The 20849-nt window shown below is 41.7% G+C and overlaps 2 protein-coding genes across 2 annotated transcripts; both read right to left on the reverse strand.

The window, feature by feature from the left end:
* Positions 1-4547: 4547 nt before the first annotated feature.
* On the reverse strand, positions 4548-14773 carry slc17a9b (solute carrier family 17 member 9b). Its single transcript, XM_036533896.1, has 13 exons — positions 14391-14773; positions 12055-12252; positions 11176-11315; positions 9939-10038; positions 9690-9820; positions 9319-9415; positions 8514-8610; positions 7920-8007; positions 7780-7814; positions 7117-7232; positions 6325-6380; positions 5570-5599; positions 4548-5020 (listed from the first exon to the last, which is right to left on the reverse strand). The coding sequence occupies exons 1-13, from the start codon at positions 14519-14521 to the stop codon at positions 4842-4844; spliced, it is 1398 nt and encodes a 465-aa protein (XP_036389789.1). The 5' UTR covers positions 14522-14773; the 3' UTR covers positions 4548-4841.
* Positions 14774-15714: 941 nt separating this feature from the next.
* Positions 15715-19594, reverse strand: gid8b (GID complex subunit 8 homolog b (S. cerevisiae)). The gene is made up of 5 exons (XM_036533869.1): positions 19540-19594; positions 18484-18611; positions 18171-18367; positions 17631-17828; positions 15715-16626 (listed from the first exon to the last, which is right to left on the reverse strand). The coding sequence occupies exons 2-5, from the start codon at positions 18599-18601 to the stop codon at positions 16453-16455; spliced, it is 687 nt and encodes a 228-aa protein (XP_036389762.1). The 5' UTR covers positions 18602-18611; positions 19540-19594; the 3' UTR covers positions 15715-16452.
* Positions 19595-20849: the final 1255 nt, after the last annotated feature.

Below are 20849 nucleotides of genomic sequence, written 5' to 3' on the forward strand. Positions count from 1 at the left end.
TAGCCTGACTGACTTGACTTTCCCCCATGTGATTGAGATTATCATCGTTTAATTCCTCTGTACCCAGCAACTTATCAATTTGTGCTTTCGAATAACGGCTAGTCCCCATTTCTCTGTCTCCTCCATGCCACAACGAGGGGCATCGCCATCTGTCTCTATGGTAACCTGCGCCGGTCCCGGGAGAGGGGTGACTGGCGCCTGGCCGTTCACACACTGCAGTGCCAGATAACCAACACGGCACACAGCGCCCGGCCATATGGTGCCTCCCCATACATCCTGAGAGTCCGTGTTTCTCAAGAACGTGAATGGGGGCCTGCTCGCCGCCAGCTGACACCTATCTCCCGAGCAGTGGCGGCGCGGGTGCATTACCCGCACTGTGGAACATACAGGGCATCGCTACGGCTTTCATAAGCCCCTTTTACAGTCATCCGCTGCCAGGAGCGTCTGTCGCCTCTTGTGCTCCGTGCGTTTCTCTGCTGCCATTTGATGAGGGGTACGACAGTGCCCCAAAAACAGGGCTTACGCAGCAGATTCTTTCATTAGCAGCGCAGAGGCCAGCGAAGGCAGGAGGACAAGTGTGAGGCCACCTTTTACAGAATTATCGCACATTCATCTCGTCCGGTAAGGGTCTATTTAAGTGACGCCAGAGAATGTCTCGTTTTAGAGCGTGTGAAGAGACACTCACTGCTCAAAGAATGCATGCAAAAGTGAGACCGGAGGGTGACTGTTTATAAGGACATGGATTCAGAAAGATAAAAATACAGATTGTGCAGAAGGAATGGAGGAGGAGCGAGTCACGAATCTCCAGCAGACTGCGAGGGACACACACACTCATGCAGGCGCGCGCACGCACACACACACACACACACACACACACGCACACACGCACGCACGCACGCACGCACGCACACACACACACACACACACACATACACAATGCTTATCAATTAAGCCAAAGGATAGTGACTGCTGTGTAAACCTTCTACAGAATGTGATTGCTTTACACATTACACCTCATTATGTATAATGTATGATGCTACTCACATTATGGTCATTCCCTTCTCTAGTGCGAAACAATGTTGCTAGCTGAAATGTGTATTCACATTAAATGCTTTAACATGTACTCTTTAAATACTTCAGTGAACCTCTATGCAGTGTTATAGAAGCTTTTGCCAACATAACATAACCCATTTCACATTCTCATTTGATTTGCCTTGTGGGGAACTGCTTTATTCAAGTGACCTGGATAGCTTGCACTGTGCTGCCCCCATCTGGCTAAATAATGCTAGCAGCGAACACAAAAAAATGGACTCCCTCCAGTTTATCAGGTTTATGTCTTTGTGTGCAATTATTATTGTATAAGACTGAGAAATCAACATTTTTGATATGGGCACTGTCACTGTATCAAACCTTGCACCAGGCTAGAACACTAGTTCTAGTACCAGGACACTAGCCATTCTGTGTTGCAAAATTAACCAGCCGATACAAAAGTGAAATATCTAACTCAGAGAAGGACAAGTTTTTTTTTTTTTTAACAGTTGATAAAATATATTTTTATTTAAAGTTCAACAAAATATGCTTATAAATACAATTTATTTTTCAAAGCAAAAAAAGAATACTGCATTAATAACAGTTTAGAAATCCATAATATTTCCGTACTGTACATCATACATGTCTTCGTGAACAAACCAAAAGAGCAATTATGCTTTCTAAAATTCAGCATGTGTCTGTGTTTTACAGTTTTATTTATTGTTTCCTCATTTCTGTTAACTGCTGTTGGTGAATATTAAGCTTGAGTCATTAGCCAGTATAATGAAAGGAAAAAGTGTGGCAAAAAAAGTGGCTCATAACATTCCACTCTGAAGAAAGCAAAGAGAACATGGCCTCTATCTGGGTCACGTTCAAGGAGGGCGGAGACCTGGTGTAAGCGTAATTGAATTGGACCACTTACAGAAAAAAATTCAATTGTAGCCACTGGTTAGCAGTTAAACCATCTAGGACATAGCTGTATCCTTTCCTGAAATTTGCAACAATTCTGAGTAACTTTGAAAGGAAAAACAGTTTGAATTCTACCATCTACAAAGACGCAGATCGCTTTTAAAAGTATTGCAAGAGTAAAAATGTATTTTCTGTGTATGTGCACACGCACAGAGGAACGTGTGTACGTCTGCTATATATGTACTGCTTTCATAAAAGGATAAATATTTCATGTTAGTGTGTATGTATGTTGACTGCTTTCATCACGCTGAATAAAAACGTGATATAAATATGAACTGTAATGGTACCGATCATTAATGGTTACCACCCGTTAAAAGAACTGAAGGACCCAGACCCTTGGGTAACCAATTCGCCTTTCAGACAGGAAAAAAGCACACAAAATATTGTGGATTTCGTTTTAATCTACAATTATACTCCTGTGATGAGTTGTTACTGAAAACAAATGAGACATAAGGACTTCAATAAAAGCGGATGGGGCAGACTACCATGCGACCTACTTTCAAGAGCCCATACCAGAACAGAGCACCACTCTGCTCCACCAATCACAGTAGAGACAGGTGAGGACCTCTCAGCACAGTGGAGCCAGAAATGTATGTTTCAATTCTCAGAATTGCTTTATTATGATTGCATCCAGCGAAATCATTGGTGCTGTTGTTACTGTTGTTTCTGGTTCATATTACAAACATTGATTTTCATTCTATACAGGTAGTCATTTTCTGGATCCTTCCTCTGTGTGGGGTTGGGTAGTTTGATCCATCCCTTTTATAAAAGGATCCTTGAGAAACTGCAGACTGCTGGGCTGGAAGAGGCCTGGGTCCCCTTATCCCCCACCCCCATCCACCAATAAACACAGCTCAGGTTATGTCTCACCCATATGATTGTGTGGAAGATTGAAATTCTGGCGAGGATGTATTGCAACACATTTTACACAGAATGTGGACACAGGTTAAGTGTGAAATTTAACAAGAGCAGTATTCGCGTAATGCAAATATAACTTTTGTGTGAAACCCGCCCCACTCACTCCAGGTTTTCGACATCAGCTCTTGTCTGATAATACTCATAAAAATAGCTAATTAACAAGGTAAATAATAACAAGCAATGATAATTATAATACCAATATATTCATTTATCATATGAAATAATGTGATAATATTTGGTCTCACACAAAATAACCCTACTGAGCCCCTCCCTGTAGGATAAAGCTAAATACCGTTGTACATTCATAGTACTGTTCAATCTGCCTCCAGTCGGCACAGCACGTTCTCCCAAATCCTTACTACAACAGTTTGAACCCATATCTTCAAATGAATGGGTTGGTGGAAACTTTGATTTGATTTGAAAAAAAAATATCCCATCCAGTATGGCACCCTACATGGAAATGTACACTGGAAACTGTGATTCTCAAGAATCATAAGCACTTCCAGCAGAGATATGGAATCACTTCTGAATTCCTATCATTTATGGTCTTTGTACATATTCACTTCCAGCAAATTTATATCTACGGTCTCAAAAGCATTAGGAACATCTGCTGCCCATTGAATGGAGTATCTTATCTGTACGTACACATATGTAATTCACTGTTCTACACCGACTAAACAGCGTGAAGCCTGCCTGCCTGCCTGTGACGGCAGGCAGGCTTGCCAGCACTGGCAAATAACCCGAGAGCAACGCTTCCAGCTCCGACAAACACCCACCTTCCACGTTAAGGACAGCATTTCCTGTCCAGGACAACAGCTGCCTTCGACAGGGAGGACAGAATGCCGCCCAAAAACAGCTGCCACCCAAGGACTGATGTTTCCAGAGGAGCTAAAATGGCACAGCCACTTAAGGTGGGCCACGTCCCCTCACGATAGAGCCTAGAAAGCTCTTCTGTAACCCCCTCAGTTTCCAGTGGCCACTTTCACAGTAAACATTTTTAACGTCAGCCCATCACTCAAAGGAAGAGGACAGCGTACAAGGCCTGCATTCTTTGAAAGGAAAAAAAGAAATATACAAATATATATATGTGTGCAATTTTAAAAATAAAAAAGGAAAAAACCAGATCGAGGTATTTGGCATACATCATGCATTTCTGTAACAAAACGAAAAAGCTTTGGTCTTTTTTCTACTTGAAACACTAGCAAGAAATACACTGAATTGCAGAAAATGGCATTCGGTGAAAGCGGTGTAGTTCTGAGGAGGAGCATGATTAAATGTAGCAAAACAGAGAGAGTGTTGACTAAGGAGACAATGACAGGCGAGTTCTACAGTAAGTCAGTGTAAGTGCAAGGCAATTAGTCATTTTTAATTAGATGCCACTCGGAGATGGCCACGCCTGGGGTAACCGTTCCCACACCTGTAGTGATTGCACTGCAGGTTCCCAATGAGTTGCAGCCCCCCAGGTGAGATACCCTGTTGCATCTCCGTGCGACAAGCACCGCTAACCAGTTCGGAAAACCGAAGCTTCCGCTCCATCAAAGGCTTCCAGAGCACAGAGCACACAGTACACAACACCCCCCCCCCCCCCCTCCCTGGCCCCCCCCTCCAAGACAAACCCACAAAAAGGCTGTGCGTTCACCTGATCTTGTGATCGCATAAAACCAGAGACGTTCATGTCTCACCCTGTCTCACTGCAGGCCTGACGAACCGTAACAGTCCCTTGCATTCCTTTACCTACCTGAATAGTCCAACAGTCGGTTAAAATGAAAATAACCCTACTCGTTTGAGATGAAGTTGTTCGCTCTGAGCTGTCCGCTTCCTCCCCCCCCCAGCGGCCCTGGGTCAGAGGAGGGTAAGAGGAACTCAGCTTGGTGCGTACAGGTCCCCTGAAGCCCGCGGTTCTCACAGGTGGGCCCTCGCCACACTCAGATGTGGATGTTGTGGTATTTGGACTTGGCGCCCTCGATGTCGACCCGCCGGGCCTCAGCGAACACAAGGAAGGTCCCCAGCCCCAGGAGGTTGACCACTGATATGAGGGCGAACACTGATGCCCAGGACCCGGTGGCTTCAATCAGGTATCCCGAGAAATACACCATGATAACTCCTGCATGATGCAACGAGACACACACAAACACAAACACAAACACACACACCCACACACACACACACACACAAAAAACAGAGATTAGCACCACTGTCACAGCCAGCTCTGAGTTTGCATACAAGACTTCACAAACAATCTTTCACATACTGCCCTTTCAAAATGAACCACCTCTCACATGGCAGTTTGGAAGTCCTTTTCCCATTTCCTAACCATGTCATGCACACAACTGTCCAACAATATATAATTTCTTGCATTATTGCAGTGATTGTTTGATTACAAAGGGTTCAATCTGATCTCTCTTCAAGTGTTTATGACAGATTGAACCAATGCATTGTACTTCTTTTGGGGAGCACAAAAGTCTTATATAAACCTGAAAGGCTGTGTTTTTTTCAAGAACATATTTCATTCAATTCTACAATCATTTGTCACAAGTGTAATTAAGTACAACAAAAAGAGTTGATAAAATCATTGATAAGACAAGAAAATCTCCCAGCCATGAAAACTACATTTATGAATGCTTCTTGCAAGCAAAAGCAATTTTCCCCTCACCTGTGAATGCTCCACATGTGTTCATTACCCCTACAAGGCAAAGAAAGAAAGCATAAATAATATACAACCTCTGAAATCTAACTGGCAAAACAAAGGCATTTTGCTCACGCTAAACAGATTCCTGTTACTCAAAGACTCTATTGTCTGAATTGGAGAATAGACGTCATGCAAGTTATGTGAAGCCCACAGAAATGCTGAACTGAATCCAAATATTAATCATAATGAAAGCAGTGTTGACTAGCACATACTTAATGTGTCAGAGGGCTTCCCAGATTCAGTGGCAAGCAGCTGTTTTACAACAGAAGTATGCCCCCTGGGTCGAACCCAATGCCCCCACTGGCCCTCACTCCGTGCCAAGCAGACAGGAGAGGTAGCACACCGTCTCACTGTGATTATGCAGAGTTCTGGACTTTCAGATGGTGAAAAGGGTCTAAAACTTTTCATATGAAAAGGATTTTGTTCCTCCATCAACATGTAGAATAAATCTGTGCAAGGTTAAATCTGGATTAACTTCTACTACTGTAAACTCTTCACCATGCCTAAAATAGCTCCAGGTTGCAAGCATACTGAAAAATCAGTTTGTGTGTGTGTGTGTATGTGTGTGTGCATAGCATAAAATGTTATGCACAGTATCTGTTCCTGAATCTGAAATGGATACATGTTGGTTTAATTATCTCAGATCTGAAATCCTGCCCTCAGAGTAAGTTATGTTCTTGGATACCTGGTCAACAGAAACCACAGCTGACAGCACTTACCAAACAGAGCTCCGGCGCAGGAGGGAGCCAGGTCCTGGACATTCACTGAAACCCCGCTGGAGAAGAAAGGAGTTAGCACAGGATTACCATCACACTACGGTGTGCTGTGCAGGGCCTCCTAACTCTGCTTTTTCTCTCAGCCCCTACACCCCAGTGTTTTCAATTTTAGCAAAAACTCACAATACAGGTAACAACCCTGCACGGACTCCCAGACTTGTTTATGTTATGTTACCTAAAATGTTACCTCAAATTTGCATAGCTATAATTAAGATGAAAAACAAAATGTTTCCATTTGCTGTATTCAAGAAAAAATAGTTTTCTTATAACATACTATTTCTGGGGATGTGCCTAGCTGGCAAGTAAGAATTCACAGATTTTCCCAACACTCTCTACTCAGTCAGAGCCCACTGTTTCTCATAGTACAAGCTAGAACACAGCCCACTTTAGGAACTCAGAATATTACTATTCTGAAAAATTATACTGAAAAACCATTGAAAAAACCATTATATTGCGAAATTACCACTGAACCTTTTTTGTACATGTAAAATCACACTCTGTTTCAAGGCGATCCTGAATTTCTACTCACAATATGTTACAGTACCTCTTTAGTGAAACAAAAAAAGACCCCGTTCAGCTCATTCTAATCTTGACTATCTTAAACTATTTTAAATAGCTTCCCAGCTCTCAGATGGTGGGGTGGTTTAAAATATGCTGAAAAACCTGCTGCGCTGCAGGGCCTCAGGGGAAGGGGCGGAGAAGCACTGTTGTGAAACATGGGAAGAATGCAGGTACCTATGGCTGAAGGTGGTGAGGCCCATGGTGGCCGAGACAAAGGCCACGGCCATTGGGAAGGTGGTGGTGCCACACAAGAAGAGGGTGAAGACACTGGACACGCCCATGGAGAAGAACTGGATGGGGGAGAATACCAAGACAGAGTTGACTGCCAAGAGTGGGGGGCAGGGCGGCAGTGTAGCATAGTGGCTAAGGAGCAACACTCATGACCCAAAGCTTGCTGGTTCGATTCCCCACTGGGGAACTGCTGCTGTACCCTTGGGCAAGGTACTTAACCCACAATTGCCTCAGTAAAATATCCAGCTGTATCAATGGATAACATTGTAAGTCACTCTGGATGAGAGCGTCTGCTAAATGCCAATAATGTAATGTAATGTAATGAGTGGGCGGGGGTGATCATACTACTGAGCTGAATCTTTTCCACACCTGCAGTGCATAGGAAACTACAGCTAGCCAGGATTAGATGGTGTGAGCTGAGATTACAAAAGAGAGTGAACTTGAAAGCCCCACCTGCCCCTTGCAAAAAGAGAGTATGACTCCCCAGTGCTCAGTAATACACAGCTGGTATGTAGAGTGGGAACACCATAGTGCCAAGCATTCACTCTGTAGCACATTCAGAGGAACCAGTGCTGTTTTGTCCAGGCTAATAGCAGAGGTGTTTACCTGCATCAGCTTCCTGACCGCAGCGGTATCAAACCCTGGAACAGAGAGGGGCACCACGTGAGCCACACAGTTCAGACACAACCCCCACCCTTAGCTTTTCACTCGTGCGATTAAAAGCTGAAGTGACTGAACTCCTTTACCTTGTCCAATGAGGTGATCAGAGAGGCACCCACTGAAGAGTGAGGATGGGATGGCCACAAACCACGGAATCACATTGAACACCCAGCCCTGGGGAGCAAACAAACAGGTGTGCAGATGTCAACTTCTCAACAGGTGACAGTTCCCCGCCAATTATGATGGTAAGTTGCACCACTTTCGTGTGCAGGATATTCTGGCATTAAGTCATTGTATGTTAGATTTTATTACGGCCAACATGACCAAAATGTCATATAAGTTACACCTCAAAATTATAACACAATCATAACAAGTTTATTTGGGTTATTGTGCTGCCCTCTGCTGACAGATATATGAAGGCTCAGCCACACGTTGGCCAGGCTGTTAATGTCACCCCGCTGCAGGTAGACAACGTTTACCTCTTTTCCCCTCTCTTCTTCCTTTACTGAAAAGCACACATTTTCAACTCAAACCACAACTAGAGGTTTTAAAACAACAATTCCCCATTATATTCAGAATCCATTCAGGTCTTTGTACAAAATTTCTTTTATCACCTCTTAATTGACAAGGGTATATATTATGAGGAGGTTTTGGGCTTTCTGTAAGGGGTTAAATGTTACCTTGGCATCAGGAAAAGTATCTTTGAAGAATGTTGGGAGCCATGACAATAGTGTGAAAAAGGTACTGGCGGTGCAAAGGTGCGTAATGATCACAGCACTGGAGAAAGAGAGATGGATTTAAAGAAGAAAAAGAACATAATCCTCCACCATTTTCACTTCAGTAATAAAAGTTTCCATGAAAATTAACCTTCACTGCTCTAACTGTGCCCTAACATGAAACCAGAACAGCATTACGGAGAGTCTTAATTAAAACCAGAACTGAATAATGCAAGTTCTTTCCAATAAAGTTTATTCCAACCGAGTTATACACCTCACTCCTAGTCACCACAAATAAAAGTTGTTTCTTTACAGAGCCATTACTGACGGCATCCAGAAAGTGAGGGTCATCATTCTTAAGTTCATTTGTTAGTCATAAGTTTCAAATTAAAGTGTGCCTCAGTTGTCAGGAGATTGCTGAAAAGCTCCTGTAGAGTGATTCTGGCCTTGGATAAATTTAAGAACAGGGAAACACATGCAATTTCATTTCACTACACAAGAGTTATACTGCAAGTAATTCCTGAACTTGCGGGTGAAAAGGGAAAGGCTTCATTTTATTTTCAATTGAATAAACTCACTAAGAGCAGGAACTACAGGTTATTTTGACTATGTAACCAAATGAAGACCTGAGGCCAGCCAACTGCGCTCAGAACAGTGATCTTCTTGTTCTATTTTATGGCACAGTAAGTGCGTAACACACAAAATGGTATCTGCAGCGCCTAAAGTTTTTCAAAGCACACACAGATCATTGTCTTGGCTGTTATCTTACCATACTGCTGGCTGTTTGAATAAACGCAGCCAATGTCTCTTTGACAGTTTGGACTGAGCCCCAGCATTCCCTAAGGACTCTAATGTGATGATAGGGCCTGAAACGAAGAACACGGTTTTCACAAGTTACATTAACAAAAGGAAAAAAAAAACATCATCACAAAAGGAGAAACAAAATAAAAACATGGACCACAGAGATATGGTTTGACAGAGTATTATCCAACAGAACACAAGCTTATGCCATGGTATGAAGCTACAAATGTTTCAGAACCGGAAAATTGTACTTATGTTTATCAATTTAAATAACAAGGGGCATACAGAATCATGAAATGAAGTCAGTGGCCATTTAGTGAGCCAATGACACATGCCTACCTTCTCCTTTCAGCAGGTACTTCCACATGCAGTAGGCCCACAGCACAGACAGCAGGCCAGACACGTAGAAAACACTCTCCCATCCGTACAGGTCCAGCATCAGGGAGCCCACGCCCCCAATCACCAAAGTCCTGGGAACAACAGCGGCAGCTGAAGATCTCACTCCATTTCTGACTGTTTCAGCAACAACAGTGATCAAACAGTGATCAAACAGCATTCGTGCTGTAGGAGCCGGTGGGAGCAACTCACCCCAAGTAAGAGCCGCTGCCTACAGTGCTCATCAAAAAGCCCCTCTCGCTTTCAACCACCTTCTGAGAGCACAGACTGGCCAGCGAAGGGTAGTGAACACCTAAGACAACAGGACACATTCCAATAGTATTTTTTAAGAAGTCTACATGTAGAATTGCTATACATAGTTTAGTATGCATCACATACAACTACAGCCATGCATGGTAAACTGGTCGTTTCCTCATTCTCTCATCCTGCCATTTCTCCTTTTACTCTCTCAGATGTAGAGCTGAAGGCAGGGTGGCACCCACTGGAACCATTTCTGGCTGATCTGGTAATGCATGACTGCTTTTCTACCGCATCACATGCAACCACAGCTGTGGCATTACACATCGCATACCAGTGGCTGCCCATTTGCCACTGCAGGCTAGGGTGTAAATGCTAGACTTGTACTAGCTTGTATTACGTTTATTGCCTCTGGTAGTTTGCTTTGGCCAGGGATGATGGTACAGTGATTCCAACTTTCCAGTTTTACCCCCTAAATTGTTAGTGCCGGCACAAACCAAAAGCAGTGTAGACATACAGCTTGCCAAATCCACCCTAAGCTTGTGGGTAAGCAGGCCAAAACCAGTAACACTAGAAAACTGACACATATCAGCAGGACAAAAAAAACCACGCCAAACCTTCCAACTGTACAGTGGAAAGGGGTACCTGAACTGCCCCTCTTAGGACATGTCCACAGCTTATCTTAATAAAAAGCTATGGTGCTCACACAGTACATGAAGCACACCCAGAATCCAGAAGGGAAACATTAGCTCAAGCAAACAATGGCTGTCTGTCATTAATTTAATTCTGGGGATAATGGGCATGTAGCTTAGTATGATGCTCTACAGGTTGAAGTTGATAGTTCTGACATTTTGCCATTCTATACACTAGAATGAGATTGAGTGAAATGGAACCACTCTAACTCCTTCTCAGTACAATGAAAACAAATATAGAGTGCATATTATTGCAAGAACACGGGCCCTAAAATCCTTTGTGCAGGTGTGAAGAGGTCGGTGAATGCGGCTGCGACGACCTCATAAACCACGCTTCCGCTTCAAAGCAAACCAAGGCTGTGGCTGACGTATGCTACAAAGTTCAGAAACCAAGAGATGCTCCCTTCGAAGCAAATACAAACAACACCTTAATCTCACTGAATCGAGCCTCTCTTTCTCCTCGCGCTTCCCCACCCTCCCCCAGGTACCTCCCCTCTCACCTTGCAACAGCCCCATGAGGAATCTGGCCAGCGTCATGGAGACAATGGGCTGGGAGCAGATGTGGGCCAGAATGGGGGTGAAGGCTGTCATAGCACCCCATGCAGCAGCAGACAACAGGAGGACCTTCTCACCGCCCACCCTGGGAAAGGCACAGGAACCTTTACTCAGCTACTTCCAACACTTAAATTCCAATGTTCTTAATGGCGTTATAATGTTTCATTCCACCATCTCGAAATTCATAGCACCGCACATAAAACATCTTAGTTCTGAAATTTAACTCATTGATCGATTGATTTGTAAAACTGAAACAACCAAAATGGTGTCAATCAATGGTAACAATATTTGTTCTTGCAAGGGCCTTCCTATGGTGGGTTTTGGACATGATTTTTTAATCTTGTAAAATTAATATGATTAGAGTTGCAGCAAAGAAGGCGAAGGTCACAATAAAATAGTACAGTTCATAAAGCCAGCCTCAGTGTGTCTCTGTACATAGACCCTCTTTTCAGTTCTATAGGAGTAGCAAACAAAGAAAAGCAAACAACAGTGGCATCACTGAGTTTGCTTTTTCAAAGTACAGATCCTCCTACGACCGGATGTTGAAGCAGCTGCATTCCCTTTAAGATATTTAATTGTCTTTATTCTCACGAGAAAAGTTAAACTTAATGGCCTATAGTAACAGGCATGCATTTACATATGCAAATATTATATTGTGTATAAACAAAAATAATCTTTTCACCATTAAAAAAACTTCTTCAACTTAGGATAATTTTGTAATAATATGATCCGAGATCAGGCCTAATGGTCCCGGATGGAAGATCCAAATACAGGACACAAGTGTGATGGCAGCAGCAGATACATCCCTAGGTGCTTGGCCTCACCTGTCGCTGACGTAGCCTCCGAGGACCTGGGTGAAGCAGTAGCCCCAGAAGAAGCTGCCCAGCACCATGCCCGACTCGCTCTTGCTCCACTTGAACTGGTCTGCCATGCTGACCGCGCATATGGGCATGGCCACGCGTGCGCAATACAGCAGACAGGTCCCTAGCAGCAGCACCACCGTCCATACTCGCGCCAATGGTCTGCAGAGATGAGGAGAGTTTGCAGGACAGAGCTGAGTTAGGCCACTTTTCACTTTTTGAAGAAAAAAAAAAAAAGGTTATTTTTTTCTGAAACCATTCAATTTATACCATATGACAGCACTGCATCTATGCTGAGTCCTCTCCCTCTTTCTTCATTTAGAAATCTACAGAAATTAAATATATTGTTCAGACATGTAAAATAAACTTCAAATTTTATGGATCATGTATCTGTTAAAGTTTACATGTGAAATTGCACATTAATGTGTGGATAAATTACTAGCCTGGAGTGATAATTCCTATAGTAATTTGAAGATATATGTTATTCATATTTTGTCCTGTATAAACATCTGAAATATTACAATGAGAAGACAAATTGGTAACATTCCTATTAATTTTAGTACTGTGAAATAGCTTACAGTCAGCCTAAAAAACCCAGGTTCGTTTTATTTATCGTGTTTGTACCCTGAACGCATTTCCACTGCATGTAACAAAAATACTGTGTGGCATCGAGATCTGTTTTGTAAATGTGCGTGTGCAATGTGCAAATCTGATTTAATGTTTTTTGGTGTCGATGCATTTTTACACAAAATTACCCTTGAAAAATGACGTGTGTAAAACTCACCATCAGGTACTGTACGTTTGTATGTTGACAATGACTACATCAACTAATGCAAATACTTTTTTACAGACTTCATGTGATGTGGTGGGTAATACTACACTCGCACGCAAGTTTCTTCTGCCTCATGTCTTCATTAGTCCCTCCTGGACCTTTGTACCTAACTCTATTAGACAGACAGCAGATAACAACTGTGTAATTTTGTAATAAATAGGTTGGTGTTTATGTTTGTCAGTGACTCTAGCTAGCTTTGTATATCCAATACGTAAAACCGACGTTTTAATAATGTCCGTTTTCCGTATTAAGTTAGCCTTGGTATGTAGTACCAGTCTTGTGAGAACACAGCTCAGCGGACCATCTGATTATCATCTGATTAGATAGCTAGTCAAGTTTCTAATAAAAAAAAGTTGTTACCTCCACAAAGAACATTTGTAGAAGTGTGCTTGCAAATTCAGTTCTCTTTTCCTTGCGACAATTCTTACTTGACCCAATGCCGTTGCTGACTTTACTAGTCTAGCAAGCTAATTATACGTTATCCACTTCTGTTTGGAACGCTAACGTGGTTAGTTAAAGATAACCGCGTACCGTTAGCTAAACGCTGCTTGGTACTTATGTGGCTATTTATCTTATATAAATGATAATACACATAATACATTACTTCATCATAAATTAGCATTCTTCTCCAGACGAACTTCAAGTCGATATACACTGTCTACATCACTAATGTTAGTCAAGCTAAGTCAGCTAACTAGCCAGACCTCATTCCTGAGACATTCATTCCCTTGTCAGCACTGAGTGCTAGCTCTGGCTAGTTGTGCATGCTCAAATTCATATTTTAAAAAACAACCTGTCATTTTGGATCATATTAGTTAGTTTTCCCTGTACCGTTTCAGTCTATGAAGGCCACAGTTAGCTTTCTAGTCACCTGTGTACCTCCAATAAAAGTCATCATAGCCATGAAATATGGCTTTCGAGCTAGTTGGAAACATGCAAATGCTACAGCAACAATTTCCTGTTCCCCTAAAGTTCATACTCACAATGAGCTAGGTACACAGCTAAAATCGTTTCCTAATGTGATAAAAACGTTTCTAGTAGTGCCCACTTTGCTAGCCAGCTGACTGGCTAGCTCCCCCCTTTTCACCTCCAAAGTCTTGGTCTTGCTATTTGGCTACCAGACGCTAGCTAGATACAAAACACATATCTGTGAATACAAAGCTGTCTATAGCTAACAACTGGCTTCTTATTCGCTAGCAAGCTAGCTAGTTACTTATGTTTGGCTAGCTTGCTACGTGTCTCACTGTAAAGACGTGGCTATGATGCTAGTTAAGATTACCTTACACTATCCCGTTTCCTTAGCTGACTGGCCAAGTGCTGAAGCTAGCTAGCTACTCGCATTGCATCACAACAGAGCAGCACACTCTCGTTTGGTTCTTTACAGCATCATCACACATACATCTTTTTAATGTAAACGCCATTGAATTATCTAGCTAGCCGACAAACTGTCTTATCACTTGCGTCTTACCTCGACCAGTTCGCATTCGGTTCTGTCCACTTCTTCTGAGATCCAACTGCACCGAAATTGTCTGGGGTGTTATCTTTGAGATTGGCCAAATCCGGATTGGAGCTCTTTCCATGTTTTTGTAAAATTGCCATTCAATGAGTGGTGTTTCTATTAGCGACTGTTTTAACCCTGCAGTAAAAAAAAAATCAGTAGTTGGAGGACGCCTGAGGTCTGAGGGAAAATAAGGACGATTTGGTCCAGAGGGCATACAGTATCATCTCTTTTAAACTTGCTAGCTAACTAACTACACCCACTAAGATACGATGCCAGGCAGGTAATGCAAGCATGGGCGGATGTAGGGAAACTACTGTCGAGTCGAGCCTGTATTTTTTTCTGGTTTCAGGGAGTGTTGATAATCCACGTGTCAGTTTTTTTCTCAGCCACGCAGTTCTTCCTGCCAGCGTTTGGTTAAATCAGGAAGTAAAAGCCTTGAGCCCTTTCTGAAAAGAGCGTGAATGAGTCAGAAAAGGCAGCTCTACACCACCTTTACGTAGTCCCATGAAAGACTAAAATATCCTTCACCATGACTGTGCAAAGCAGAAATTGTCCTAAGCAAATGTGCCCTATTAAATCAACAGTATATCAGATGGCTAGCTATGATATATTTTCAAGGGGAAATCGGTAGATACAAGTCAGCCGGCTGACTAGTTCCCTTAAATGACACGATCATGTGTGGGATATTTACAATCCCATCAGATATCCTCAACAGAAACGAAATGCGTTTATAAACCGCATTTTCTTCCTTTGACAACGTTTAACTAACATTTAGGAAATACGTCAGTCGCAGTCAGGGGCTGCTACTCCTCGCGCATCTGACTCTTCTACTGCAGGGGCATGGCATGTACGTTTTCTTATTAGTCCACGTGCCTGCCTATGAGGATACGTACCTAGAATTTGAAATATGCAGGGGCATCCAGTGTTGGGGTCGTTATGTAAGACTGCAGTCAGCAAAGTCTGACAGCAGATCAGCAGACAAACAGAATATACAAGAGGAACGTCACTTCTGATAATCTAGTGTATAATTTCTCGACACCTCTGAAATAACTTGTGAATACTGTTCTAAATGGCTGTTGTATGCATTTGGATATCCTTTCCAATGAAAGTTGTCACTTGTGATAAACAGTATACAAAAATCCCTTCATCAAACAGCCTTTGGTGCCCTTTAAATAACACATATACACAGGTTTCTTCAAAAGAATCCTTTATTTCATACCTGCAAATCCTACTGCAAAAAAACTTTCTTTATTGACACTTATGGTTTTCACATTCTCTGAAATCACCTTGTTTACAGTATAGTTAGGATGAAATGAAAGAACTGCTGTGGAAAACAATAACTGCAATGCACTAACAACTTCATAGAACATTTACAGGGCATATTCAGCTCCCTCACGCCCCTCAGTACAAATACTGCAAAAAGATTCTACATGCTTATGTTGAGCAAAAAAAGCAAAATGGTTAATCAAGATCTTCAGGTTCAACAAATGGCATCATTTGCCCTCCCCACAATGCCTTTTTGATCAATGTGGAGGGTATAAGAGGTGGCAGACTAAATGTCATTCACATGTCACATGACACACTGATCCCACAAAGGCAGAGCACTGAACGTATAAAAAATGTAGTACCCCTCAATATAGGGCCTAATTTAGGCTTAAAATACTCGACTGTGTTTTCGCATAACTTCACCCTTATCCACATCCTGCTGACATTAAACTGTGGTGGTATTTAAATTTTGCTGTGACTAACAATAGAAAAAGTGACCAGTGACTTGTACTTTTGAGTAATCCACAAAGGTACTAAAGTAGCTTTAATTTGTAGTTTCCAAATCTGATAATGCAAGGTTTACATTTTTGGCCATTTGCCTGGTTTCACTTTATAATTCAACCTCACATTTCTGCACAACTGATTAAGTTCTCTCATAAGCAACAAAACATATATATGTATATGGTTCAGTCACTGATTATAAATAGGAAGAACTTAGTGTCCTTGTGTTTGTCCCCACAGTGCACTTGTACCAGTCTGCAGTTTACTTGGGGTCCTCAATCGTCCCTTTGCTGAGGTCAGTCATTTTAGGGTATTTGACTTTCTTCTGGTCAAGTTCGTTCTGTGCCCACAGTAACAATTTTAGCAATTTTGCAAGTTTGGGTGTAGACTCTCTGTTTTCATAATCTAGCACGGCCTGATTTACCTCGCTCCAAACCTAGGAAAAAGGAGATGAAAACATTATATTCAGTATACACATAAGTAAGATAAAAGTTATAACAAGCTGTTTGGCTTATTTCAGATTTGCCAGTAGGATGGTTCTACGTCAAAAATAATATCATTCCACAGAAATAGACAACTTGTAATAGTTTATGCCATTTATGCCAGTTTCTTATTATACAATAAATATATAGTTATTTCTTATGTTTAATGAACAATTTACTTTTTAAATTTTTGAAAACTAAACTGAACATTTTGGCTAATGGTAGGGCTGAACTTTGAACAATTAGCAGAAAGATGACTTTGTTCTTTCCTCTGGCATGATACCAGAAAACAAAGTTAAGGGAAGAGAAATCCCTGGTTGGTATATCTTCACAAATCTCAAACATTTTCTCATGTGAGTGAAGATATGGGGTGCATTCCATTACTTTATTCAAGTCCTCACGTCTCTCCCTGGCATCTCTTCCTTGATTCCTCATATATGACCACTGAGGCGAGGAAGAGATGTGAGGAGAAAAGAAGGAGGTACCTAATGCAGTGAGGGTTAACAGGAATCCCTTCCCCCTTCAGGGTAGATGTGTTTTTGGCATGGAAGGTATGGAATGCCTAACTATTTTCTAGTAATATTTCTGATCCAAAAAACGGAATTTCGTACAAAATGCCAACTTATACAGTTTTTAAGGAGGATTTGAAATATTACATCCTGTCTTTACTAACTACCTAGAATGAAAAATCCATAAGATGCCTACAGTTGTTGTCAAAATATTTTTTTTTAATTTGCCATAATTTAATGTCAGACTTTCATTCCCTGTCTTTTGTTTAGTTCTTTCTGTCAACAAAATCAAAGGCTACATGCTTTTCCATGTTTATTGAGTACAACCATCTCCCCACATTTCAGAATATATTATTTAAGAGCAATGAAAGAGAAACCTTTTAGTTCTTAGCGAAACTATATGTAACTCTGCCCCAAGCTTTTATTCTGTGAGATGCCTTTTCTTTTACCTTCTGCCGTTGCATCATGTTGAGAAGGTCCCCGAAGGGCGAGTCCTCGGGGTTGTCGAAGGCCAGCAGGGCCAGCGTGCGCTCCATCTCTGTCAGGCACTCGCGGCTCTCCTCGCCCTGCTCCGCCAGCTGCGTCTGCGCAAACTCCAGCGCTGCCTCTGTCTCACGCAGACGTATCAGCTCAATCAGGTGCTGCTGCTGCAAAGTGGAGGGAAGGATGTAAGAGGGGCACAGGGTGAGGAAGGTGAGGAGGAAGACAGGACATGGAGGAGAGTGAGGCAGGAGGGGAGGGGGTGCAAAGAATGAAGGAAAAATGAAAAGGTAAAGACAGTGCAGGAGGGGGGAGAAGCATGTTAGGGTAGGTAAGAGATTTCATATTTGGGGGGAGCATAAGAGCAAAAAGAGAGAGGCCAGAGGCTGCACAGGGCAAGGAGGTTAAGGCTCTATTACTCTTTGTGACTTAAGTAGAGTGTGCCTGAGTCAAGCCACGGTTTTAAAATGGAGTCATGACTAACAAAGAAAGTGCAGAGCCACCTTTACCTGCAAATGGAAGTACAGGTAGCGGTTTGTGTCTAGCAGCTCCGGGTGGAGGCTGTTTATTAGTGCAATGGCCTCCTGGATCTGCCCTTTAAGAATCATCTCTCTGATCTTTATTCTTTCATCCAGTGAGTCAAGGTCCACGCTGGGTTCTATTCCAGATTCCATTCGGAACTTTTCTGCAGCTTCTTTAAACCCTTCTGCAAAGCAAAACATAAATATTAAGCTGTTGATTGCTCTTCAGAGGAAAGAAGTATAAAATTTCTTTTACTTAAAATGTAAACATAGATGGCTATGTTATATTGAAAACATTTACCCGTCACCAGGTAATTCATGATGAGCCTGTTCATGTCTGCTCTCTGTATGTGGACATTGTTGAGCTTGTCCATCCACTCATCTTTCGTGATATCCTCCGGCTTTTCTGCATAACTCATAATGAATTGTCTGTAGAAAGAAAACGGATAAAGCCTTGCTCGAGTTCTTCTAATTAACATACCTAAAAAGTACACACCCACTCGCTGTCGACAATATTATAGCAACTTAGGTGGCTAGCAAACATCCGCAAATTCAGTAAACTAGGAATGCTTCGGATTGAGAGCAATACAAATGCCAGATAGTGTGATTAATTCATAAAGAAAATTGTCACATCGCTCGCCACCGTTCAAAAAACAGGGACATTCCCAGCTGTAACATAACGTTTGCTATCTAACGAATGGATTCTGTTGCTAGTTAGCTAGCTAATGTTACCTACCTAGTTAATTAACTAAATTCGAAGGGTTCACAACTAGCCACGTAACGTTATCTTGCTACTATGAATCTTGGGTGCGACAGCGAATAGGTTATACAAATTGGCTTGCAATATTGCCAGATTCAGTATTTCACTGAGATACCTAGCTGAATTATGCCTTCATAGGTAGCAAGGGCCAGCTATTTTTAGTTTCAGCTGCAAAGTTAACTGGCCAGCTATCGATGGAGTGGCTAACTTAGCTGGCTGGCGATGGTTTCTCAAAACATAAATTAGTAACACATTGTGTGGCTGTACATTGCATATTATCATGTGGATCGTTTTGTATCGTCGTGAAACTGCATTTAATTTAGTTAGGACTTCCAGTCAAGCAAAACACTGCAGCCTGATATTTCAGCATTAGCTAATGTTAGCCTGCTAATTGCCTACAAGCTGGTAGCTAGATTAGCTTGCTATCCATGACAACGCTGATGGTTTGGCGAGCCACCCGCCGCATACAGTTTTCACGAACCGCGAGATTTATGGGATCTACGTAGTCAATTTACATCGACATCTCTCATCATCCATCAGCACTATTCTAAGTCAATGAACTAACGAGCTACATCGCTAATTAAAAAAGAAATCTACCTGAATTTACGCTGTCTTCCTTCAACAGCGGCTATGTTTACAAGGCCACAGCCGAAAAAACCGCGATACTAGGGTATCTTCCTGAACCGAACGAGATTTCACCGGAGATTCAAAATGATTGGTCAAGAAACGACTTCAGTATTCTCTTTGGTTGCTGTGTTTTGAGTTAATGTAGTTATTAGGGAATTCCCAAACAATGCAGCAATGATAATATGTAATAATTAATTATTTGGCTGTGTAATGAACTATGGTTGACTACATATGGTTGTTTGTGTAGTATTTGATATTAAGCTTGATATTTGTTACAGAATGGCGGACCTTCATTTGAAACGATAAAACAAACTATTCTGTTTAATCTTGAACCTTGGAACTGAGAAATAATAGCACTGATATATATGTTGCAATTTTCATTATATGCTTACAGTATATATATTGCAAATATTGCAATACATATACTGAATATGTATCGAACTGAATTGGAGGATTTCAGGATTTCATCAAGCTGTTGTTTCTCATTAACTTATATATAGTATATATTATAACATAGTAATTATATATATGGTAGTTATTTTCCTTTGATATAATTGTCTTTTCGTACAATTTCTATCCATAAAGCTGCAAATTCTGTCCTTCCACAATGTCATTGATTTCCTTAGAAATTAATTTGTTATGCATGCCTCAAAATGAAAACATTCTAAAAGAGCTCCTGTAGTATGTAAGGATGTTATGTATGCAAGCCATCAAATATGACATATGTAAACACTTGTACTAATCATTTTTTACTGCAATAATTAGGACTTTAGATATTTGTAAGCTTTGTTTTCCATGCGCTATGCAATGTAGTTTTGGACATATCACATTTTTTTATAAATGTGAACAACTTCAAAAGCCTTAGCTAAACTAAAACCTATACTGTATTGTATATTAACGGATATTTTCACTGCGTTGGATCCCATGTTTGGTTCCTTAAGGAAAATTAACAAGAATTAAGAAATGGTAATAACAAAATGAGTGCGTCTCAATTTCTGTGCGCATTCAATGCTAATAATAAAAACGTCTCTTTGGTGGCAACCCTTATACCAGTGACTGAAACGGTCACTTTACTTCCCATTGCATTTGCTCTTTCTATATCATGTCATCTGCATTCGCTTGTAACACCATTTTGAAGAGAGGGATGTTATTTTTTCCCTATCTGTCCATATCTGGTGTGTGCTTTCGTCACCACGGGCTTTCCCCGTTCCTCCCACTTTTCCCATCGTAGGGTGCGCGCACGTCAACTCGCGTCCGACGGCAGAGTGGACGAGACCGCT

Source organism: Megalops cyprinoides, chromosome 7, assembly GCF_013368585.1.
Source record: "Megalops cyprinoides isolate fMegCyp1 chromosome 7, fMegCyp1.pri, whole genome shotgun sequence".
NCBI classification, from domain to species: domain Eukaryota; kingdom Metazoa; phylum Chordata; class Actinopteri; order Elopiformes; family Megalopidae; genus Megalops; species Megalops cyprinoides.

Excerpts from the sequence above, each read along its gene's own strand:
- gid8b (XM_036533869.1), bottom strand. The coding sequence starts at position 18,601 with ATGAGTTATGCAGAAAAGCCGGAGGATATCACGAAAGATGAGTGGATG. Across the intron at positions 17,829-18,170 it reads ACCTGTACTTCCATTTGCAG|CAGCAGCACCTGATTGAGCT; the intron begins GTAAAGGTGGCT and ends TCCACTTTGCAG. Across the intron at positions 16,627-17,630 it reads ACATGATGCAACGGCAGAAG|GTTTGGAGCGAGGTAAATCA; the intron begins GTAAAAGAAAAG and ends CCTTTTTCCTAG.
- slc17a9b (XM_036533896.1), bottom strand. The coding sequence starts at position 14,521 with ATGGCAATTTTACAAAAACATGGAAAGAGCTCCAATCCGGATTTGGCC. Across the intron at positions 12,253-14,390 it reads CCGAATGCGAACTGGTCGAG|ACCATTGGCGCGAGTATGGA; the intron begins GTAAGACGCAAG and ends TCATCTCTGCAG. Across the intron at positions 9,821-9,938 it reads GGCAGCGGCTCTTACTTGGG|GACTTTGGTGATTGGGGGCG; the intron begins GTGAGTTGCTCC and ends TGTTGTTCCCAG.